The 26,267-nt window shown below is 47.4% G+C and overlaps 1 protein-coding gene across 2 annotated transcripts in view; it reads left to right on the forward strand.

Moving 5' to 3' along the window:
* The window catches only part of adamtsl5 (ADAMTS like 5), a 50,614-nt gene that overhangs the window by 16,057 nt on the left and 8,290 nt on the right, over positions 1-26,267 (forward strand). Inside the window, exons 1-6 of one of the 2 annotated variants that reach the window (XM_086224602.1) lie at positions 9,690-10,369; positions 12,177-12,349; positions 13,539-13,599; positions 14,529-14,634; positions 15,563-15,690; positions 20,633-20,756. In XM_086224602.1, coding sequence (XP_086080728.1) covers positions 10,364-10,369; positions 12,177-12,349; positions 13,539-13,599; positions 14,529-14,634; positions 15,563-15,690; positions 20,633-20,756 — 598 coding nt within the window. In that variant the 5' untranslated portion in view covers positions 9,690-10,363. Of the gene's footprint in view, positions 1-9,689; positions 10,370-12,176; positions 12,350-13,538; positions 13,600-14,528; positions 14,635-15,562; positions 15,691-20,632; positions 20,757-26,267 lie in introns of those variants that run through there. The other variant, XM_086224594.1, reaches the window with a different exon arrangement.

Genomic DNA, 26,267 nt, shown 5'->3' on the forward strand with positions numbered 1-26,267 from the left:
TTTTCCATTCGTGTCCATATTGATGTGCTGCAGCTTCCTTCTCCCTTCGTGGGAAGCTGCTGCTTTTCTTTTTCTTCAGAAAAGAAAAGAACAAACAAGTTTGTCTCAGTGGAAGCGAGAGCTGCGCTGTCTGGCAGTGCGACCACCGTTGCTGTCATGATACGCTGCCAAGGAACTCATGATGTCACGTTTGTTTGTTTAATTATTTATTGTGTATATTTAGAAAAGGACAACGTACAAATAAACGTTAATCATTCACAGGGAAATAAAAGATGTTTGCACCAGACTTAATGGAAGGCTAACGTCCATCTCTGTTACACGACTCCCCCAAGAGCGCAGCCCATGGCACATTGAGACCTCCAGGGAGAGTGAAGCAGCAGGAAGACATGAGCCCTATTCCAAGTGAGCAGCATGGATCACTGCTAATATAGAGTTCATGCCGGCGACGCATTCCAGGAAAGCAACTAAGATCTGAAAACTCAACGTTTCCATTCAGTTGCTGCTTCATCCAACTGCAGAGTGAGACTTCAACCTGATAGCGTGACTTCATGTTTTTTTTTCCTGTGTGACAGAGTGGAGAATAAACACGTGTCGTAGGCTGGTCCTTTTTTGTGGGTTCATTCAACAACGGTGTCTTTCCCATGACGGACTCGTTGCTCTGATTCATACCACATACATCCAGTATTTAATAGATAACACTGGAGTGGTTAAAGTTCAATGGATGCTTTCCCAGAGTTCTTCCAGGTTTGCAGTTTTTGTGAAAACATAGTAAGCAGCAGCGTTTGAAGGAGGGGCACCGGGCTGCCTTCACACATGGGGCCACGCAGCCCTGACCTGCAGGGCCCGGGGCTATTTTCCCCAGCGTCTGCCTCTTTTTCCTGCCGTTATGTCTTCATTTTCTTGCATTTGACAGAGTTAAACATGGTGATTAAGCTCTCAGGTTCCACAGAGGAAAATGCAGCTCATTTAGAGGGTGCTGTGAGCAGGGCTGCGGGTCGAGGGGGCTGCGGGGCTTGGGTCTGGGGACATGCTGATTAGATTGTTTTTGCAGCACGTTTGTCCACTGGTGGTATTCGCTCTTGGAAATGGTGGCGTTCCTCTTCATCTCTCCTTGCTCTGGTTGCTGCTGGTCCAACTTTTTCTCCTGCAGCTGCGGCGTCTATCTTCCATTACATTTTGTCAGATTGAAATCAAGCCCCCAGATCTGGCAGGAATAACCAGACACAGAGATGGTCGAGGCTCCGACAGCCCGCTGCCCGTCACATCAACACAAGAATGTAGTCCAGGGTCAACACACCAGCCGTGGCGTCTGTGCTCTGGTGTCATTTACACAAACAGTTACACTCAGAGGAAGCCAGCTTGATAGATTCTCTCAGGTCGCTGGAACGTTTTCTGCATTTCGTCGTCAGTGCAGCTGCACCAGCAACTGTAGAGCAGAGCCTCCGGGCCAGATACAAGAGTGAGTCGACAAACAACAGGTGGGCTTCCCTCCCGGGACTGTTGTGAAGTTTGCAGTCCCGGAGAGGAACCCTTTATGCAGCGTGTCTCATCTGAGCTGCTGCTGTTTTAGTTCAGGGACAGACAACATGTGAAGATCTGTGACAAAAGCAAATCATGTGAACTACAAGCTTAGAGGTGGAGCGGAACTTTGATTCTGAGGTCAAGTGAGTTTCAGTCTGTATCTGGACCAGAAGACAGATGTGCTGGACTATCAAGTCTTCATGCCTGATCGTGAATTTGATGCCACGATGAAACCTGCCAGAACTTTTTTACTTGTCATTTACAAACATGCTTGATGCTATCATCTGATTTCGAATGGCGGTTGTACAACCAACTAGGGCTCAGTGCAAGAAGTTAGCATATCTTGTTCTATATCTTGTTTTCTTCAACATTGTTATTATTTTGTATCCTGTGATGCCAAGGTTGTCATGTAATCATCAACATCAAGAAAACGCAAAGTTGCTCTGGAGGCCCTGAGCTTGTTTCTCTCATAAAACAAGAGGAGCGTCATCAGCATCTACGTCTGCGTCCCAATAATGAGAATGAAAGAGTCAGCACGTGACTGGAGGAGGCAGGCTTGGCTCAGGAAGGCACTGCCTGGAATGCTGCTGGTGTCAGATTGGATCTGAACTGCATCAGAGTTCTTGTACAGCTGCTTGTCAGTAGATAACCCCGATAACAGCTCCCAGTATGGCGGTAGGAGCGTTATGAAGTTGCCACGAGCGCACCTTTGGCTATCAGTCAGTTTGTGTGTGTGTGTGTGTGTGTGTGTGTGTGTGTGTGTGTGCGCAGACAAAACTGTGTGTAAGTCTAAAGGTAGAAGGAAGGGAAAATCTTGATTGCATCCAAATCCTGGCAGATCCCGGATGTTTCTTAATTCCAGTGTACAGGATGGAGCGTCCAGGAGGCGCCACCTACTGTTCATGTAGACGGCGCCAGGATGTCGTCAGACTGAAGTACATTAGGACTCTTTCCTAAAGACTCGATGTGTTTTACCAATAATCAGATTATTGTGGCTGAGGAACTAAACGATGCCTGCGTTGTTCCCCTCGTCCGTCAGCGCCTCGCTGGGCCCTCTGGTCTCAGGCATGAAGGGAGAAGGCAGCCTCAGGAAGTCTGCTAGGTTGACGCTTTCATTCTACACGCAGGTTGTTTTTTTTTTCAAATATGAAAGCAGGGTTTTTTGTCTTCATGTGAAGAGAAGGGGCTTATTGTACAGGTCAAAGGTCACTTTCATTAATCTAGAATGCCGGCCCACCTCATCTCCAACTGTTATCAACGCTAATTATACCGGCAGTAACACTAATGAGGGCAACCTCAGATGACCCTGCCATGGAAAATGATGGAGAGTCATAGCACAGGTCAGTCTCAGCGCACACGCGCACGCATGCACGCGTGTGTGTGTGTGTTTGTGAATTTGTCATGTTATGAGGACATGAATCTCAGATTGACATGTGGCACCTTGAGAAATGTTCCAATGAAGATTTTATGGTGAAGACTTGGTTGTTTACAGATCTCCTCCACACATGCCAAGAAATATAGAAATACTTTGTATCATTTTAGCAGGAGAAAAGCAGATTTGTAGCTACAAAAGCCTTAAAATGTAACCCTCTCCTTCTCCATGATCAAAAGGTCACAAATCATGCTAATCTTCAAGGTAGGCCAGCACATCCCACCCACTACCTTTCATTGTGCTGAGTATCAGTAAGATGGTGTTCAGAGAGGAGAGAGGGGTGTTCCTGCCCGGCCTTGACGTGAGGAACACAGGAATGCTTAGCTTCCTCACTGCTGATTTACATTCCAACACTCACGTACAGTCACATGCTTTCGCTGCTGACAGTAAAACTGGAGCTGCTGCAGCTGAGTTTGTTCCGTATGCTGGCTGCGCTGATGCTCTCTTGCACCTCAACCATGTGGAACTCTGCGGCACTCGTGTTTCTTCAAGGCTGCGTGGTGAAGATGATTGGAGAGATGCGGGTTTCTGACCGGTCACGTTACGGTGACTCACTAGCACCTCTTACGGAACAAAGTGGTGCTACAGAGCAAACTGCACCAATGGCAACTTGTCAGATCCTCAGTGAGCACAGAGGCTTTCATCCTCTGGCCAGAACATGTGACACAGGGAAGCTCAGCTGTAGGGACCAGAGGACCGACTGGAGTTCAGATGAATGTAAGGTTAGTCTTACGTAAGTGGCGTGGAGGGTTAGCCTCCAGGAAATGAGCACAACTCAATGTAATGTTCTCTGAAACATGATGTGTGTGTGTATGTGTGTGTGTGTTTGTGTGTGTGTGTGTGTGTGTGTGTGTGTGTGTGTGTGTGTGTGTGTGTGTGTGTGTGTGTGTGTGTGTGTGTGTGTGTTTAAGACCCTCAGTGAGTGGCAGGCCTTCTTTTCATGCAGTCTCTTAAGAAACAACATGCCGGCCGGATGTTAGACAGTCAAAAGTACAACGAAACAGCACTGTATTGTTGCATTATTTATTTGTTTTTAGGTCTTGAATGTGGTTCTCTTGTCACAGAGATTTATGGTTTGCAGCGATGGAATGCACCAAGGCCCACTCACACAGCACATGAGAACTATAAGGATTTTATGGAGGCCTATAATCAAAGATTGATTACTGATTTCTTGTTGATCCCTGGGAGTTCAGAAAGAGACACTAAGTTTCGGAATGCTGCGTTTTCTGTTTCGTTAACCTGCTGACATTCTTTGACGACCCTCCATTTGTTTTCCTCTCACTGCTTCAGTGGGAGGTTTTGCCTGACTGTAGGATGATGAATGTGCAGAGTTTGACACGCCACAGTTTCCACATCATCTGCTGAAAGTGTCAGGATCCTCTGTGCTCACCATAAATCTGATCTTTATTACCGACGAGGAAGATTTGTGAATTCATAACTAGTTTGGAGCAGTAAACAACATAAACAAGCAAGATAGGGACCATGAAAGCCTCCAGTTCACAAACAAGAAGGAGGTTGGAGACGTCCAGGAATTGGAGTCTCTTTCACTGATGGAGTCTCCAATGTCTAACAAAGGAGACAGAGGAATTTTATGGATTTAATATGTCCATCCATCCATCCATCCATCCATCCATCCATCCATCCATCATCCATCCACCCATCCATCTATCATCCATCCACCCATCCATCCATCCATCATCCATCCACCCATCCATCTATCATCCATCCACCCATCATCCATCCATCATCCATCCATCCACCCATCCATCCATCCATCCACCCATCCATCCATCCATCCATCCATCCATCCACCCATCCATCCATCATCCATCCACCCATCATCATCCATCCATCCATCCATCCATCCATCCATCCATCATCAATCCACTCATCCATCATCCATCCATCCATCCATCCATCCATCCATCCATCCATCATCCATTCACCCATCATCATCATCCATCCATCCATCCATCCATCATCCATCCATCTATCATCCATCCACCCATCCATCCATCCACCCATGCATCCATCCATCCATCTATCATCCATCCATCCATCCATCCACCCATCCATCTATCCATCCATCCATCCATCCACCCATACATCCATCCATCTATCATCCATCCACCCATCCATCCATCATCCATTCATCCATTCATCCACGCATCCATCCATCCATCCATCCACCATCCATCCATCCACCTATCCATCCATCCACCCATGCATCCATCCATCCATCCATCCACCCACCCATCTATCATCCATCCATCCACCCATCCATCATCCATCTATCATCCATCCATCCACCCATCCATCCATCATCCATCCACCCATCCATCTATCATCCATCCACCCATCATCCATCCATCATCCATCCATCCACCCATCCATCCATCCATCCACCCATCCATCCATCCATCCATCCATCCATCCACCCATCCATCCATCATCCATCCACCCATCATCATCCATCCATCCATCCATCCATCCATCCATCCATCATCAATCCACTCATCCATCATCCATCCATCCATCCATCCATCCATCCATCCATCCATCCATCCATCATCCATTCACCCATCATCATCATCCATCCATCCATCCATCCATCATCCATCCATCTATCATCCATCCACCCATCCATCCATCCACCCATGCATCCATCCATCCATCTATCATCCATCCATCCATCCATCCACCCATCCATCTATCCATCCATCCATCCATCCACCCATACATCCATCCATCTATCATCCATCCACCCATCCATCCATCATCCATTCATCCATTCATCCACGCATCCATCCATCCATCCATCCACCATCCATCCATCCACCTATCCATCCATCCACCCATGCATCCATCCATCCATCCATCCACCCACCCATCTATCATCCATCCATCCACCCATCCATCATCCATCTATCATCCATCCATCCACCCATCCATCCATCCATCCACCCATCCATCCATCCATCCATCCATCCATCCATCCATCCATCCACCCATGCATGCATCCATCCATCATCCATCCACCCATCCATCCATCATCCATCCATCCATTCATCCACGCATTCATCCATCCATCCATCCATCCATCCACCCATCCATCCATCCACCTATCCATCCACCCATGCATCCATCCATCATCCATCCATCTATCATCCATCCACCCATCCATCCATCATCCATCCATCCATTCATCCACGCATCCACACATCCATCCATCCATCCATCCATCCATCCATCCACCCATCCATCCATCCACCTATCCATCCATCCACCCATCCATCCATCCATCCATCCACCCATCCATCTATCATCCATCCATCCACCCATCCATCCACCCATCCATCATCCATCTATCATCCATCCATCTATCATCCATCCATCCACCCATCCATCATCCATCTATCATCCATCCATCCACCCATCCATCTATCATCCATCCATCCATCCGTCCATCATCCACCCATCATCCATCCATCCAACCACCCACCAATCCATCCATCCATCATCCATCTATCATCCATCCATCCATCCATCCACCCATCTATCATCATCCCTCCATCCCTCCATGTTCTCCCTCTTCTCCTGTTGAGGGTGGTGGGGGTGGAGCCTATCCCAGCAGCCTTCCCCCTGGGCAGGTCACCAGTCCATGGCAGGGCCAACACATAGAGACAGACAACCATTGGCTCTCCCAGCCACGCCTACGGTCAATTTAGAGTCTGGATTAACCTGGTCCCTCTTGATGTCTTTGGACTGTGGAGGAAGCTGGAGTACCAGAGAGAACCCAGCAGGAACAGGGAGAACATGGAGACTCACCCAGAAAGACCCCGTGCTGCAGCCGGGGCTCCACCCACAACCTTCTTGCTGGGGGCCACAGTGAGGACCACTGCTCCACCAGGCCACCATGTCCTACTAATACTGCAAAACAATACACACATTATCAGTACATGTTACTGAGGCAGCTGGGCCCACAGCTCCAGGGCTCTGAGCTCCACTCTGCACATGCTCTTGTACACATCAGGCAATTTTTAGTTCTGTCAGGTTCATTCATGTCAAGAAACCCACAGTTGATAATGAGCTTGATTTGTTTATTCTGGTACAATTGGCGGTACGGCTCTGCTCAGAGAAGTCCCTGATATTTTTCATGAGTGCCATGAAACAGGGGACCAGCAGCGTGAGGGAAGGTTCTCCCAGTTTAAAACTGGAAGAGCAAACATACTCCCGTGAACAGAGCAGCAACATGACATGGAACGAACTATGCCATTTTATACACCACAAGGTGGAGCTGGGGAGGTGGAGGGTAGCAAGTTGCGAGTTGGAGAAGCAGGAGCAACTGTAGCAGCAGACAAGCAGCAGACAGAGCAGCATGAACCAGGAGCTATCAGTGCGGTAGTTGAGGCCAGGTGACATTTCAAGTTTGAGAGGAGCCAATCATAAGCGAGGGATTTGAACAGCTGATGCGGAGCAGCTGCAGATCGGCTGATTAATCAGTTTGACTGACGGACAGGAAAGCCAATCGCGCTTGACTACCACGGCCTGACAGAACTAACGCTGACGCTCGATATTTATTGTCAGACACTGCTGATCACTTCGCCCATCAACCAGTTCAGTCTTAAAGTGCTCAACATGCCGTTGTTGAATGTGTGTGTAAAGAGTTAAGTGTGTGTGAGTCAGCTCCTGTATGAGCAACCGGTGGGAACGTTGCCAGTGTCAGTCCTCCTCCAGGGCAAAACTCTGGAATGTGTTTGAGGAGCGCCATTGAGAATTCTTTAATCACTTTTTTGTTTGGCTGTGATGAGCCGATCCACCAGGCTCACAAGGCTGTTGTTCTGCTCCCCCGCTGGATCTGACCGCCTGCTGGACTCGGCCCAATGAATAACACTGGCTTTATGAGGCATCAGAACACACCTTTTCCCTCTTACATATCTGATGTCAGACTTCTCCAGTGCTCGCGCGCACACACACACACACACACACACACACACACACACACACACACACACACACACACACACACACACACACAGGGCAGGTTAACTGTTGCGTGTTGTTGCTGACAGCTTTGAACATGCAGGACAACTCTGCAGAGTGATGGTGCGCAGCAGTTCCTGTGGAGCCATGCTGTTAGTGTTCACTGTCTCAGCTGCCGGCAGCTCTGCTCTGCATGGCGGCCTGTCAGAGAAGAGAGAACACACCTGTGGAACTGATGGAGATGAGTTAAGATTCATGCTGATGGGAGAAGAAATGTGTTCTAGAAAAACAACTGAAACCAAGCTCTATGACACACACACACGTAGACACACACATACACACGCATGGACACACACACATATACACACATAGACACACACATACACACGCATAGACACACACATACACACACATAGACACACCTACACACATAGACACACACATACACACGCACACACACATGGACACACCTACACACGTAGACACACACACATACACACACATAGACACACACATACAGTACACACACACACATACACACAGAGACACACCTACACAAATAGACACACACATACACACATAGACACACCTACACACATAGACACACACATATACACACCTACACACATAGACACACACATGCACACACATAGACACACACATACACACGCATAGACACACACATACACACACATAGACACACCTACACACATAGACACACACATACACACGCACACACACATGGACACACCTACACACGTAGACACACACACATACACACACATAGACACACACATACAGTACACACGCATGGACACACACACACATACACACAGAGACACACCTACACAAATAGACACACACATACACACATAGACACACCTACACACATAGACACACACATATACACACCTACACACATAGACACACACATGCACACACATAGACACACACATACACACGCATAGACACACACATACACACGCATAGACACACACACATAGACACACACATACACACTTAGATACACACTTAGACACACACCTACACACACATAGACACACACACATAGACACACACATAGACACAGACATAGACACACACACACACACACACATAGACACAGACATAGACACACACACATAGACACAGACACACACACACACACACATAGACATATCAAATGAATCTTTCCTTAGTCACAGGTTATGAGCCACAGGCCTTTAAGGTGGCTGTCATCAACCCTTTACTTAAAAAACCTTCTCTTGACCCAGATGTGTTAGCCAACTATAGGCCAATATCCAACCTCCCTACATCTCCAAGATCCTTGAGAAGGTTGTCCTGGAGCAGCTACATGAACATCTGCACAGCAACGAGCTCTTTGAAGCCTTCCAGTCTGGATTCAGGGAACACCATAGCACTGAACCAGCACTAGTCTCTAATGATCTTCTTACAGCTTCAGACAGGGGTCTTGTCTCTGTGCTTGTCCTTTTGGACCTCAGTGCTGCATTTGACACCATCGACCACAGCATCCTGCTACAGAGACTAGACCATGAAACTGGGATTAAAGGAACTGCCCTAAAATGGTTTAAGTCCTACTTATCTGACAGGTTTCAGTTTGTTCATGTTAATAATGACCATTCAGAGTACAGCAGAGTCACATATGGTGGACCACAGGGTTCAGTTTTAGGACCGATTCTCTTCACTCTTTACATGCTCCCATTAGGTGACATAATCCAGAAGCACTCGATCAACTTCCACTGTTATGAGGACGACACACAACTCTACTGGTCGATGGAGCCAGACGACACAAGCCAGTTTACTAATCTGCAAGACTGCCTGAAAGACATTAAATCCTGGATGTCTTCTAACTTCTTACTGCTAAATTCAGATCAAACTGAGGTCATCATGTTTGGACCTGAACCCCTCAGGGACACCTCTCTAACCAGATCACTACTCTAGATGGCATCACCCTAACTTTGAGTACAACTGCAAGGAACCTTGGGGTCATTTTTGACCTAGACCTTTCCTTCAGCTCCCACATAAAGCATGTGACCAGGACCGCCTTCTTCCACCTGCAGTATCACTAAGATTAGGAACATCCTTTCCCAGAGTGATGCTGAAAAACTGGTGCATGCATTTATCACTTCTCGGCTGGACTACTGCAACTCTCTCCTGTCAGGATGTCCTAAATACTCCCTAAAGAGTCTCCAGCTGGTCCAGAACGCTGCAGCGAGGGTTTTGACGGGAGTTAAGAAGAGAGAACACATCTCTCCACTTTAGCTTCTCTCCACTGGCTTCCTGTAGGATCTAGAATCGACTTCAGAATCCTTCTGCTGACTCATCAGGCTCTCAATGATGAAGCTCCATCCTCTCTGAAAGAGCTCATTAGTCCCTACTGTCCCACCAGAGCACTCCGCTCCCAGAATGCAGGTCTGTTAGTGACTCCCATTATCAATAAAAACAGACTGGGAGGTAGAGCCTTCAGGTACCGGTTCCTTTACTGTGGAACCAGCATCTCTCCATGGGTCAGAGAGGCAGACACTTTAACTACGTTTAAGTCCAGGCTTAAGACCTTCCTCTATGACAGGTAGCTCTGAACCATTGATAGCTATGCTGCTACAGGCTGAGACTGGTGGGGGACACATCAGGTTACATGGAGCCCTCCTCTCCTCTCCTCTCCTCTCCTCTCCTCTCCTCTCCTCCTCTCCTCTCCTCCCCTCCTCTCCTCTCCTCTCCTCTCCTCTCCTCCCCTCCCCTCTCCTCTCCTGTCATTACCACTACTTGTTGCACTTTGTAGTTTGGCCTTGGTGTCTCGCAGTCTCTCTGTGTTTCCACAGATCCACCAGAGCCCCAACCGCCGCCTGCATCGCCCCCCCCTCCCTCTTATTCCCTACTGTTACACCGGCCTGCACTCCCCTTCCATGAACCAGTCTACCATCCAGTCCCCCATCAAGCTGGCTTGCTCTCCCTGCCTCCCCTCCCATGAACCAGTCTACCATCCAGTCCCCCATCAAGCTGGCTTGCTCTCCCTGCCTCCCCTCCCATGAACCAGTCTACCATCCAGTCCCCCATCAAGCTGGCTTGCTCTCCCTGCCTCCCCTTCCATGAACCAGTCTACCATCCAGTCCCCCATCAAGCTGGCTTGCTCTCCCTGCCTCCCCTCCCATGAACCAGTCTACCATCCAGTCCCCCATCAAGCTGGCTTGCTCTCCCTGCCTCCCCTCCCATGAACCAGTCTACCATCCAGTCCCCCATCAAGCTGGCTTGCTCTCCCTGCCTCCCCTCCCATGATCCAGTCCACCATCCAGTCCCCCATCAAGCTGGCTTGCTCTCCCTGCCTCCCCTACCAGAAGCTTCCTTCTTCAACTGTTATTAACATTTCCATGTTTCCTCCATTCTGTGTTATAAACTGTTTTCATGTCTGTACCAACATCTCCTGTCCGTCTGTCCCTCCTGGTGAGGGATCCTCCTCCCCTCCTCACCCTGAGGTTTCTCCCATTTTTCCCTGTTAACGGTTTTCTATGGAGTTTCTCCTCAGTCGATGTGAGGCTCTGAGGGCAGAGGATGTTGTTATGATGCCATGAAGCCTGGAGACAAACTGGTGGGGAAAACAGGCCACAAAGAAAACTGCCTTGCCTTGCCTTGCCTAGACACAGACATAGACACACACACATAGACACACATATAGACACACACATAGACACACACACATAGAGACACACGCACACACATTGATACCTGATTTGCCGCCTCCCAGTTGTCCCCAGCTGCCAACCCACTTCCAGACGTTCACGTGCCTCAGGTTCAGGTGTCTCAGTCCCACCTTGTTGATGTCTCCTTCTCATTTCATGCTCATGTGTGTGACTTTTAGACTTTAAGAGAAACGCTTTTCATTTTCAAGCATTTTACTGAGCTTGTAGTAAAACTCTGTCATACAGCGGAGGTCAGTTCACCTGATGATTAAAAACACACAAGACATTCTAACCCAACATGAACCTCAAGAGGCTGAGCTCAAGAAGCTCCGTACCACTACCTTTGAATGCAGTTCTTTCTTGGGAGTCTTTGACCTCTGACCTCATGGCTTTTAGTTTCCTAACAGGAATTCAGAAGATAAAGTTGAGTCTCACAGAGTTGTTCTTTGGTGATGAGGCGGCTCAGTCTGGGTTGTTGATTTGTTGTCACATTGTTTGTCACCCAAGTGTTAAATGTGTTGCCCGCCTCTTGACTTCCCTCCCAGTCCTCCTGGGTGTCGGCGTGGGGTCCCTCCAGTGAGGCATCGCCGGGCCGTCCGGCAAGAGCCCGACGGCAGCTGCACTTCAGGAATGAGTGGGCGAGCTGGAGCGGCTGGTCCGTGTGCTCCCGTAGCTGTGGGGGCGGAGCCTCAGTGAGGACACGCACCTGCATCACCAGGTGAACAACAGCAGAGCTCAACGTGAAAAGGAGCATTTGATGACAGTTCTGGTTATTCCTGATTTACAGGGTTCATTCACGTCTGAACTGGGAGGAATTGTCAACAATGTATTTTACATCGTTTTTACAGTAAAAGTATCATCATGTAAACATTCCCCTAAAGAGAACGTCACCATCCGGCCGGCGTGCATCAAAGTGCTGCGCCAAGCCTCGGTTACACTCTAGAACGGGAGCACGTGGGCATCTGCAGCCCTTCAGCCTGCACACGGCCAGCACAGCAGAGCGCCGTGTGCCGGGAGCGTTGGACGAAGTGTTCATTAAAGCACGTTTGCAAACAGTTTCTCCTCAAGCACAATGCCTCAGGCACACAAAGGGTACATGTACATGCATATTAGTGGAGCTGTATGTAACTATACTGCAGTATCAACTGTTAGTCCTTTCATGTCTGTACACTCACCCCAGTGACCGCCTCATCAAAGATAAGATAGAGTCTTGCTCTTAATTATGCTAATTTACTCTGTAGCACTTTGAGAAATTTGTGGTTGAAGTACATTATAAATAAAATGTATTATTATTATTATTATTATTATTATTATTATTATTATTATTATGAGATAACCCTGTATAAGTCCCACAAACAGCAAATTTCTAATTATACAAGTTGATACATTTCGTTTTCTTTGGTGGTCGCACAACTAAAGTGAACAGATTAACTTTTAAATTCAAAGCATTCCTGTCATTCGTTGTTGAGTTACACAAGGTTTCTATCAACATCGGGAAGCATGGCTGCCGTTTGGCGCTGAGCTGCCTCACATCCTCACATCCTCACATCCTCGTCCCTCGCACACTCTCAGTGAGCTCCACTCACTGGAGAACCAGAGAAAGGAGGAAGACCAAGGAGGCTTCCTGAACGGATCTGGATCAGCTGCTGCTCCGGGCCGGCAGCCCTCACAGCCTCAGAGAGCTCTGCTTGCGTTCATGGCAGGAATGTTGGTCCGAGGGTCCGATTTGGAATTTTGATTGAGCTGAAACTTGATGAGTTATTTGTTGTTGTTTTTCAAATGTATTTGTAAACAGAATTGATTGGACACTCATTTCTGAGTGATGATTACAAGAACTTTTTTCTCCATGAATTTCTTTTCTGTTGTGTAATTTTGAGTGTGTGTGTGTGTGTGTGTGTGGGGGGCAGGAACCCAGTGGGGGGACCATGTGGAGGAGATCCCAGACAATACAAGATCTGCAACACCAAGGTCAGTCAGCATGAAGGTCTCCCTCCTGTGTGCTGAGCCTGCAGGCCGATGGCTGCTGTTGGCTCTTGCAGTGGGTCACACAGGTGTGCTCAGGGTGTGACCTGCAACTTCACCGACACATTAACCCGCGTCAAAACACGCTCATGCTGCACTCAGCAGTTCCACCTGCGACAGGGTTAGAAGTGTGCTGTGTGTGTGTGTGTGTGTGTGTGTGTGTGTGTGTGTGTGTGTGTGTGTGTGTGTGTGGAAGTGAGTGTGTGAGTGAGAGAGAGAAAACAGGCAGTAACTGCAGCTTCTACTGATTAAAGGAAGAACACACAGATGAGCTGCAGCTTGTTTTAGCATGTTTAGATGTTTGTGTGTGTGTGTGTGTGTGTGTGTGTGTGTATGCAGTGGACGGAGTGATTAATTTAAAGCTTCTGGTTTAAAGGACACAAATCCCAGACTCCTCGGCTGCTGCACTCGAATGTAGGAACATGACGTTCATGTGGAGTCTGCTCACCTCAGTAGGAGGACTCTGCCCTCTTGACCCTCGGGTTTGCAATCCTGTTGAAGTCTAAATTAAGACTCAGGGTCACAGGTGATGACAATACAACATCTTGTGTGTGTGTGTGTGTGTGTGTGTGTGTGTGTGTGTGTGTGTGTGTGTGTTCTTGTAGGGTTATTTATTTAACCAACAGAGTGAGGACATTTTAGCCGGTCCTCACTTCTTCAAAGGGCCGTTTGAAGGTCAAGACTTGGTTTTAGGGTCACGTTTAGAATCAGGTTCTGGTTAGGTTTAGGGTCAAGGTTAGGGTCAGGCAGTCAGCTGAGATGGTTAGGGGGAGGGGCTAGGGAATGTGTTATTATGTCAATGAAAGTCCTCACAAAGATATATGTACAAGGGTGTGTGTGTGTGTGTGTGTGTGTGTGTGTGTGTGTGTGTGCAGGAGTGTCCTCCTGGCTCCAAGGATTTCCGAGAGATACAGTGTGCTGCCTTCAATGACAGGCCGCTGGTGGCTGGCAACTCCTTCAGGTGGACTACCTTTCATGGAGGTCAGTGCAGCTCATCACCTCTGACCAACATTAGATGGCTCCCTGCTAGTTAGCTTAGCTGCTATGGCGGCTGGCAGTGGGAGCACAGGAACAAACCACCTAAAGAGTAAACACATACGCGTGTCACTGTGTTGTGCTTATTTGCTATTTAAAACTGGACCGCCATGAATGTCATGAGCTGTGATTCCCCTGCCATGACGTGTCAGAATGGCTGCTGCGGTCGGCGTCAGGGCCACATGTTGCTCACAGCAGCACATCAGTGTTGGGCTCCAACGGGGAGCACGAATACATTTTAGGCAGGAATGTAACATGTTTCTAATAAAATTGAGGCCTTCGGTTAGCCTTCTGAAGAATATTGATACTGGTCATCAAAACATCAGATCTTGTTACCCCAACATGAAACTGGAACTCTGAGGGGTGAAGTGTCAAAAAGAGACCTTAGGGAGCAAATAATGCAGCACTAGAACAGCAGCGTGACATTTCCTGATCATGAATACGGAAGATAGGTAATGATCCTGGTACCTTGCATCAGCGTCACTAGACCTGGGTCCTCCTCCACGACAAGAATGTTGACTTTTGGGAGAAGCTGTTGCCCCCACCCTCTCTGCTTTGCTCAATGTGACTCTGACCCTGCATCCAGAGGATGCTGTTCCTTCCTGGGTGTTTTTTGGCCTGGCCAGGCAAGGTTTGGAGTTTTCCAAGAAGGGCCAGCCTGGCACTGGAAGGACGACACAGGAATGTTCTGCACAGCTAAAGTAGTTCAGGATAACCACGGTGGCTCCGGTGTCCACGTTGAGATTTGCTGGCTGTTAATTCTACATTCTCTTCCTGCCTGGTTGTTTCCAAGTCTCCTCCCTCCCTGTCACTTTGCCCCGCCTGTTTTCCCCTCACGAACGTCCAGGCCACTGACTGTTGTCCTCCCTGCCAGGCTCCAACCCCTGTGAACTCAGCTGCCTGGCCTTGGGTCACAACTTCTACTACAACTTTGGCCGTGTGCTCGATGGCACCTCCTGCGACAAAGACCCCGAAGCTGTGTGTGTCAACGGACACTGCCTGGTGAGTGGAAACAGTGTGTGTGTGTGTGTGTGTGTGTGTGTGTGTGTGTGTGTGTGCGTGTGCGCGTGCGTATGCATGTGCATGTGTTGTGACCTTTTTCTGGGTACAGTATTACTTCAATACAAAATAGATTATTACAGTTGAACACTACAAATGAGCATTGCTCAGTCAAATATTTACTTGGGTAAAAGTACTGAAGTATTTGCTTCTCAAACTACTGAGGTATTCTCAAGTATATTTTCTTTTCAATACCAATGCATTGTAGTATTGTTATCACTCAGCATATTTACAGAAGTGTGTGCTTTGCCAGTTTTCTCCAGGCTGGACGACGAGTTCTTGAAAGTAGAGGTGGAGTTTGTTCACAGTAAACAAAAAAAATTTAAAAATAAATATAATACATTATTTAAAAATATTACAATATGAATATCTATGGCCAGCACGGTGGAGCAGTGGCCATCACTGTGGCCTGGGATGGGTGGTGGGGGGTGGAGCCCTCATGTATCACACATGGACGTATCAGGTTTCACGGCGCTGGACGGTATTTCTGCTTTTTAGTCAAATCCAGGGGAGAGTGAGTACTGTGACTACTTGAATATACCTGAAAATAGGTGGAACAGAGGGCCCTGACTTCCTTCAGTGGACCCTCCCCCACCCACTGGTTCCGATACGTTGATGACACCTGGGTGAAGATCAAGGTTCAGGAGGTACAACCGTTTACAGCACACATCAACTCGGTAGACGACAACATCAAGTTCACCAGAGAGGATGTGAAAGACAACCATCTGCCCTTTTTGGACTGTGACGTCTACATTCAAGAGGACAGGAGCCTGAGGGTGGATGTGTACAGGAAACCCACCCACACTGACCAATACTTGCTTTTTGACTCTCACCATCCTCTGGAGCACAAGTTAGGTGTCATCAGGACGCTGCAACACCGAGCAGAGACCATCCCCACCAGCGTCCAAGGCCGGAAAAAAGAACAGCAGCATCTGAAAAGAGCACTTAAAACTTGTGGCTTCCCAGACTGGACCTTTGTAAAATCCTCTTCCAGGTCCAGAAAGGAGGAGAGCTCCAGGAGGAGGGAAGATGAAGAAGGCAGGAGAAAAAACATAGTGATCCCCTATGTGGCAGGGGTTTCTGAGAAATTAAGGAGAATCTATAATAAGCACCGCATCCCTGTGTCTTTTAAACCAGACAACACTCTGAGACAAAGACTGGTTCACCCCAAAGATCCCACCCCTCACAGCCAGAAAAGCAATCTGGTATACGCTGTCAGATGCAGTGAGGCCTGCACGGATCTCTACATAGGGGAAACCAAACAGCCCCTCAACAAGCGCATGGCCCAACATAGAAGAGCCAACTCTGGAGGACAGGACTCAGCGGTTTTCCTCCACCTCAAGGAGGAAAGCCACTCCTTCCAGGACGACCATGTCCAAATCCTGGACAGAGAGGACAGATGGTTTGAAAGAGGAGTTAAAGAAGCCATCCACGTCAGGATAGAGAAACCATCTTTGAACAGAGGAGGTGGACTGCGACATTTCCTTTCACCTATTTACAACCAAGTCCTTTCAAAGCTTCCCCAAAGAGCTCAGCTGAAAGACCCATGTGGAACGGCTGATGCCAGCACAGCCCATTAGCATCTGAGTGGTCGGTGAAACTCCCCAACGACCACCCCTGGAACTCCCTGACACCGCACAACGACTGTCGTTTGGGGAGGCCAGGTGAGTCTCGGGAGGGTCGTTTCCACCACAATAGCACTGACCACTCCCACATAGGTTTATAAGCTGGAGTTTCCACACTCTTCACTAGAACTGAAGAAGCCTCTCGGATGAGAGGTGAAACGTCTTCAAGATAAACTTACGTCCAGTTGACCAGATTTTACTTCGCTTCGATCTATGCATGCACATTATCTATGTGCACGTACTGCTCTACTTTGCTGACGTGCTGTGGTTGGAGCAGGTCACATGACGTCAGTGAGGACCAGAGAAAAAAGTTGGACACCAAATTATCAGGAATAAACCAGATTCCTGCCTCTGGCACATTTTTTAGGTGTGAATCATCTTGATTGTTGTGACAGAAAACAGGGACAGGCAAGGAGATGTCCATCAGGGCCCCAGAAGCCTGCAGCCTGTCTGTGGAGGCCGCTCGATGTGGCTGCTCGTCTCTGCTCCTCATTCCCACTCAGCTGAGGTGTAAGTGATGTTGACCACTCTGACCGCTGCTCTCAGGAGAACTGAACTCCATGCTGTGCGTTCAGGCCAGAGTGCACTCATCAGTGTGGACTGCAGCCTTCAGTTAGCATTACAGCTCTGTTTCAAACACAGTCCAAAGCTGCTCCCTCATCCAGCTGCCTCCCTCCATCCCACAGGCAGGGGGGAACCTGTGGAGTAACAGCTCACATGTACGAGACTGCATCCAGACAGTCATTTTAACTCGCTGACATGTACTTGATGCATGTCTGTGTTTACTTTCTGGATGTATTTATTTGTGCGTGTTTGCTAGCACACGACGTGTGGTGGAGAGACGTGGATTTATCGGCTGTGGCTGAGGTCAGAGCAGCACAGGGCCAGAAACAGGAAGCAGATGCTGCCTGCAGCTGGTGTGGGGGGCTGCAGGTCTCAAACTGAGATCACGCAACAGAATGTGTGTGTGTGTGTGTGTGTGTGTGTAATGGCGACCTGAATGTGTCTAAACAAGACTGTAGGATTTCTCATCATGACCCGTTCACTCTAACCAGTGCTAACTAGTTCGTTCCCAGCTCCATAGTCAAACCTGCAGCCCAGGTAGTGTGGAGTGACCCTCTCTCCCACCTGTAGGGTAACACGGGCCAAGGAATTAAAGTCAAAGACAACTAAACCAGCAAGCATCCAGAGAAGACAAACCTCTGCCCATCAGGTCACACGGATGCACAACATGACCATGACCTCACACAAGCTGAAAGAATGTGGTCAAAATTCGTCTGTGACATGTTCAGACAAACACTGTTGTCGTTACGTGCTGCCAGGCCTCGGACGGTCTTCAGGATCCAGGACCTACTGTTTGACGCAGGTCTGTCACGGTTAGTGGGCGGGGAAACGCAAGCCAAATGCAGACAACAGGACTATTTAATGATCAAAAGACAAAGTACAACAAAGGAACTCAAAGTACCAACTTAAGAGAAAATGCAAAGTAGCAAACAAAACCAAAACTTTCACTGCAGCGTGGGGGGAACTGGGAACACGACAGAGAGCAACACTCACAACATCATCGGGGAACAAAACCCCATGAGCGACAGTGATCCAACACGGACAAAGAGAAACTCAGAGGTTAAATACAGTGGGGAAACGGGACACAGGTGGAGCAGTCAGCACAGGTGAGACTCATGAGGTCATCACAGGAGGGAGCACAGGAAGACAGGACACCAACTACAAAATAAGACAGGAACGCCAGACAGGGTTGGTGACAAGATCACCTCTAAGACCTTTGGATCTTAAGATTTTTCTTCATCTTTCTTGGAACAAAGAACCATTTTTTAGATGTCCCGTTGACGAACTAAAAATCACACAACCTGATCCACTACATCTCCCCGATTGCCAGCACTACACCTCCAGGTCTGAAAGTGATCAGATGAAAGGGAAGCAAACACACACACACACACACACACACACACACACACACAGATATACTTTATTAAAACTGTATTTTGCTTTTCAAGTACTCCCAGAGCCTGGTGTTGGTGGTAGACAGCAGCCCCCCAGAGTGTGGGGAACCATCCCTGCTCTTCTGCTGGACGTTGCTGCTGATCAGCTGTTGTTGGCGTCAGTCTCCATTAGCTTCAAGCTAAATCTACGTGCCTGGCTCTTTCTGCATTCTAGAGTCACAAAAAAGTGATGCAGGAGGGAAAAATCTGTGTGCTCATTAACAATTTAGTGAGTACTTGAAAGGTAAAATACACTTGCCTTGTGGAAATAGCGTTTTAATTCACCAACTGTCTCATCCATAGATTTGGCCAAAGCAGCATTGTCCAGCTTTGTAACCAAATGTTGAATTTTGGACGTGATGATGCCACTTTATGGATCACGATGTGTCCTTGAAGTGCCATAAATGTTTGGATCAAATTTCTTGGCAATTAGCAATTTGGCAAACAGCAAAAGTCCAGATTGGAGAAGCTGGAACAAGTTCGTGATTCAAGCTACAAACTCAAATCACACACAAAAATCAACGTGTTTCTAGGGGAAACAATCACAGGAATCTCAGAATAAATGGGATTAAATGTTGTTGCTTTGGGTTAGGGTTTGGGTCCCGGTGTTGTGCAGGACCCAGCCTCTCCCTCTGTGGGGCCCTTGTGCACCTTGTCACCAAGGATTCATTTCCTGTTGTGCACACAGATGCTTGGAGCATTTTCGTGTTTTGAAGGGGTTCAGGGGGCTGATTATGGGTTGCAGAGATTGTTGCTCTCTTGCTGTGGAACCTCCCTTGAGGTCTGTTTGTGCTGCAGAGCGGGACATGAAGGCCGGAAAAGAAAGAAGTGACTGAGACCTATCTAGCAACAAGATCCCCACCCCCTATAAACCACGCTGCCCCTCTCTGCTTTGGCATTTTAACATTTACAGAGACGTCTTCAGGCTGGATGTCCTCCCTCTGGAGGCCCTCAGCAGCTGCTTTTTGTCCCAAGTAAATGTTTGTGAGAAGGAGAAAATGAAGGGGAGAAGCAAATAAAAGATGTGTGTGTGTGTGTGTTTGTGTGCGTGTTTGTGCGATAGCGAGAAAGAGAGAGAGAGTGCAAAAGAGAGAGTCTTCAGATGTCGTTTAAAGTGCAGTTAGTTAAGGTGACTGTAGAGCAAAGACAAAAAAGCTAAAAGAAAAAGAAGAAAATGTGTTGAATTCATCCCAGTGAGTTTCAGTCTGATGCACCAGCTCAGATTCCTCAACAGTTGTGTTTATATTTGTGTGTGTCGCACAGAAGCCTGGTTGTGACTCCATACTGGGTTCAAAGCAGCAGGAGGACGCCTGCATGGTTTGTGGAGGACAAAACACCACCTGCCTGCACCACAGGAGTGTGTACCAGAGCAATGGTCTGGAGGCAGGTAGGACACACAGACACACACACACACACATACATACACACACACACACACAGATCATTTTATCTCCACAAGGAACCAATTGCAGCAGATTGGACCAACTTGGCGCCTGAATAATTCCAGGGTTTCCTCTGGTTGCGCAAGTTTAGTCAAGAGCTTATTGTTCTCTGATAGCCCGAACATTACCAAACAGTTTTGCAAAACAAAAGTATTTTGCTGCCCTCCATGAAGAAGTACAACTACCAACAGGTCCTCCAGAGTCACAGTGTCTACGTGTTCAGGAGGGAGGAGGAAGAACACACAGCTCTGCAGACCCCAAATGACCTGCCGGCTCATCGCCACTGAAACGTCTGAGTGTTCATTCCAGAAATGTGTGGAAGTTCTCTCTGAATTAGCTATGGTAGCTAACTGTTTCAGCTACATTAGCTATCCCAGCTACATTTGCTATGTCAGCTACGTTAACTACATCAGCGACATTAGCTATGGCAGCTACATTTGCTATGTCAGCTACATTAGCTATGGCAGCTACGTTAACTACATCAGCTGCATTAGCTACGTGAGCAACATTTGCTATGTCAGCTACATTTGCTATGTCAGCTACATTAGCTATGGCAGCTACGTTAACTACATCAGCTGCATTAGCTATGTGAGCAACATTTGCTATGGCAGCTACATTTGATATGTCTGCTACATTAGCTATGTCAGCTACGTTAACTACATCAGCTGCATTAGCTACGTGAGCTGCATTTGTTATGCCAGCTACATTTGCTATGTCAGCTACATTAGCTATGTCAGCTACGTTAACTACATCAGCTGCATTTGCTACATGAGCTACATTTGCTATGACAGCTACATTAGCTATGTCAACTACGTTAACTACATAAGCGACATTAGCTATGGCAGCTACATTTGCTATGTCAGCTACATTAGCTATGTCTGCTACATTAACTACATCAGCTGCATTAGCTACGTGAGCTACATTTGCTCTGTCAGCTATATTTGCTATGTCAGCTACTTTAGCTATGGCAGCTATGTTAACTACATCAGCTGCATTAGCCACGTGAGCTACATTTGCTATGTCAGCTACATTTGCTATATCAGCTACATTTGCTATGTCAGCTACATTTGCTACCTCAACTGTTTTAGCTACGTGAGCTACATTAGCTATGTCAGCTACGTTAGCTATGGCAGCTACGTTAACTACATCAGCTGCATTAACTACGTGAGCTACATTTGCTATGTCAGCAACATTTGCTATGTCAGCTACATTAGCTATGTCAGCTACGTTAACTACATCAGCTGCATTAGCTACGTGAGCTACATTTGCTATGCCAGCTACATTTGCTATGTCAGCTACATTAGCTATGTCAGCTACGTTAACTACATCAGCTGCATTAGCTGCGTGAGCTACATTTGCTATGTCAGCTACATTAGCTATGTCAACTACGTTAACTACATAAGCGACATTAGCTATGGCAGCTACATTTGCTATGTCAGCTACATTAGCTATGTCAGCTACGTTAACTACATCAGCTGCGTTAGCTACGTGAGCTACACTTGCTATGTCAGCTACATTTGCTATGTCAGCTACATTAGCTATGGCAGCTATGTTAACTACATCAGCTGCATTAGCTACATGAGCTACATTTGCTATGTCAGCTACGTTAACTACATCAGCTGTGTTAGCTACGTGAGCTACATTAGCTATATCAGCTACGTTAGTAGCATTGGAGACAAACAGACTTATGCTGTTGTACGCAGCATACAAGTTTTTTCATGGGAATTTCACGATGTTGGAATTACAGTTGTCAAAATACTGTATTGATTTGGAACAATTATTTACAGAAAAAATGGTCTGTTAACAATAAATTGACATACAAACACACCCTCTGTGTTCAGGGAAAATTTGAACAAGTTTCAACTCTTCCTAAATGACAAATATTGTGTTTTTTATTGATTGCATCATATTTGGAAAAAACAAACAAATAAGTGATCACCAGTGTTTTTGTCAGCCTTGTTCCACCTGCAGTGTCCCAGTCAAAAGGGACCAAAACACCCATACAGACAAACAGAAATGTGTGCTTTTTTTGGAAACCAGATGTTGATTTAGGAGCAAGTTTTCATTGTGTGTTGCGTGCAGTGATTGCTGCAGTCCTCCAGACAGTGCTGAAGCAACTTTGGGGATTATTTGTTGCTGTGTGTTAACATCAGTCAGCAGTCTTTCCTCTCACATCTCCCCTCCCCCCATCTCATGCATGGATTCAGCTTCTTTCTTTGTTCATATTTTTATCTGATTTACCCTCAAACACATCACTCAGTAGAAACAACAACTAACTGACATTGGTACAGTGCTGTTTTCCAAATAGCTGAAAATGAAAAAAAAAAAATCAAGATTTTTCTTCTTCATCTAAAGACACTGGTGAATGGAGTCATTTTTCGACAGCGCCGTTCTGTACAGTGCTGTCTCATTCACACACACACAACCCTACGCATCAGGATTAATTAGGGTTCAATATCTTGCTCAGGGATACTTGGACATGGTTCATGACATGGTCCATGGACACGGGAAGTGGGGATCGAACCAGCGACCCTTCGGTAGCTGGACAGCCTCTCTACCTCTGAGTCATGCTGCTCGAACACATTGGAAGTGTCCAGCAGCACCAGGTCTCGCCCCTGCTAGTTTGTGATGGAGGGAGTTGCAGTCTGGAATACCAGGTGTTGTCTTTGGGCTCTGGCAGCTTCCGTCGTGTCTTCGTCTTTACTGGTGTTTTCTCCTCACTTCACACTTTCATCTCAGGTGTCGGTACGAACGCTCGCTGTAGCTGCCAGTTGTAGCGATTTGAACTCTGCCAGTTTTGCACAGCATCTGTTCAGTATCGCAACGTATGTTTTCATGTTTTCCCCACCACGTCAGAGTCGGCTTGTTCATCAAGCTGGTAGGCGATCCTGTTGGTAAATGCATGCCAGGTAGTCGTGAGACCGTAAGCACACGCTCCACCCACTCGGAGGGGAGGTTGTCACGTTCAACCTTGCTCATTTATTTAGATCAAGTCACTAATCACAGCCCTTCTTGTGCTTATGTAATTGCACAGGCAGACATCATGATGGTGAGCACAACTGTAGATTAAATATGTACAAGTGTTAGAATTTGTACTTTTCTGAGGTTGGTCAGCATGTAAACAGGAGCAAGTCAGGATTCTGGTTATATGAACCAGCCACCAGGGGGCCCCTCCAACTACTTGCCCTCCAGGGCTTTTTTCTGTGTGTGCAGGTCTTGCAGGGTCATTTTCTCTTCACAACGCTGCTGTTTACTGGTGAGCTGCTGGTGTGTACGGCACTCTCCTCAGTGACCCTGTGTTAAGCCCCGCCTTCCCCTGCCTCCTTGCTTCGACTTTTATCAACGTCTGGCCCTGTTTCACTGTTCGTTTTTTTCTCTGTACCACGTCGTTGTGTTTGTTCTTCTCTGATTTTGTGTTATTTTGCTTGTTTTAGATGCTGCCATTTTGGCCAGGTCTTGCTCGAAAAAGAGATCACCTGATCTCAAGTGACTACCTGGTAAAATAAAGGTTAAATTTAAAAAAAAAACTTTTTTAAACATGGGGTCACGAGTCCTCAACCAGTCAGTGAGCACATATATTACTACCTGTTGTGCTGATGAAAAATGGAAAACGGGTGAGTCAGCAGGTTTTGTAATGCGGACACACCAAGGGGGAACTTTCTCCAACTGTTAAACGTTGCTGTGTTACCAGAGCACCCCTGGGGTGAATGGGACAGTACCAGCAATGCTGGCAGTGAGTTAAACCACCAAGGAGAAAGAAAATGACGTTAAGTTGATTCCAGGCCCATTCATGACATCACACATCATGAAGACACACAAACAGAGCCGTAACACCGCACGGCTCTGGAGCTTCCTCACCCAGCAGAGCGGCGCTGACCTGAATGACTCGGACAGAGCAGGAAGCAAACAAGCTGAGAACGTCTGCTTTGTTTGGGCGACTCCTGCAGCTGCGCTTCCCAACTGAGAGAGAAGTGATGGAGGGCGGTGACACTAAACGCTTGTACAAGGTCAAATGGTGTGGAGCTCATTGGTGCCTGTAAGTCTGAGTCACAGAACTACAGTATGTCTTCTACAGATGGAGCCTCATGGCTGAGCCGTGCACATAGTTTCTCTGGGTAGCTGGGAAGCAGGAGCAACCGAAGCCTTCGGCCATTCAGTGTCTGGGAGGAATGATGTTTTTCAGGCCAGCAGGGGAACCAGTGAGAGGTCCCTGCCTCTTGTTGTGGAGACTTGTGATCTCATCTCACTTGAGACCTCATCGATTCTGAGTTATGAAGTTGATCAAAACACCCTTCAAGTACACTTGAAGCTCGTTCCTTTCAATAAATCTACTATGTTTTCACATGTGTACTTGAAGTACCATGTAGCCTGACATCAGTGGACTCGTAGTATATTTGTACTACTTCAGTACTTCTTGGGACTAAACTGCTCTACTTTAAGGTCATAGAAGTGTGTATTTGATAGTGCTGTGAGACAATTAATCGCAATAAAATCTTGTGATTAATCAGGATGGATTCCAAGTTTGAAACACCGGTTGTATTTGTGGGATTTGAAGGCCCCACTGTGTCAGGAGGAGAGTTGACTTCCAGAGTGAGCGTCGGCGTCTTTGATTGACGAACGTTCAGTTCTGCGCTGCTTGCACGGTTGTGTCATTGCACGGTGACGTTTGCACATCCAGCTGTCTCAGATGCGCCTGTTGGAGAGAGAGAGGACCGAAGCTGCCACACGTTTTCCATCCTCAGCTACAAATTACTTGTAATCAGGTTGTTCCAGTCCCTCAGGACCGTCATCGGTAAGATTCAAACATTCATTCTCATCGAGCTTAGATGGACGATGCTGCTTCATTGCTCGTTACTCAGATCAGATTTACACGACCGCGTTGATAAGAAAGGAGCCAAACATGAATGTGTGACTGGAGGTACTTGGATGTTTTATCTACTCGCTCAAAGATATCCACCAAATAATAACGTTACATGAAATAAATCATGCGCAACAAAATGCCATTAATAAATGTACTGCATTTATTACTGGGGGGGGGGGGGTTCATTGACAGGCTGTGTCACCACCATCTTCATGTGGTGGTGCAGGTCTGCATCTCCTTCACCCTGAACCAGACGGTGAGTTCACACACCAACGCACCTCCTCCAGAGGTGTCTGGTCACTAAGAACATTTCAGCTTCTAGAAACCGTACACAAGCTCACGATGGAGAACCTTAGGTTCTAGAAACTGATGCAGAACCTCATGCAAGTTACCAGCTGGGTCTGGTGTGGGTGGCGTATGCCAGCCTAGACCATCATCACTCCACCGGCGCCGGGAACTTCATTCACAGTGTTCACCAGCGTGACCCCATACAAACTAACCCTGGACAAGTGCCAGGCTGTAGGCAGACACACAGTGTTTGGCTCCTGGCTTGGATGGAGTTCTAAACTTTTACAGCAGCCTTTTGTTCAGCTGT

The sequence above is a fragment of the Aulostomus chinensis genome, chromosome 2, assembly GCF_037954235.1.
Source record: "Aulostomus chinensis isolate RoL2024-O1b breed Wild chromosome 2, RoL_Achi_v1.0, whole genome shotgun sequence".
In the NCBI taxonomy this organism is placed as follows: Eukaryota; Metazoa; Chordata; class Actinopteri; order Syngnathiformes; family Aulostomidae; genus Aulostomus; species Aulostomus chinensis.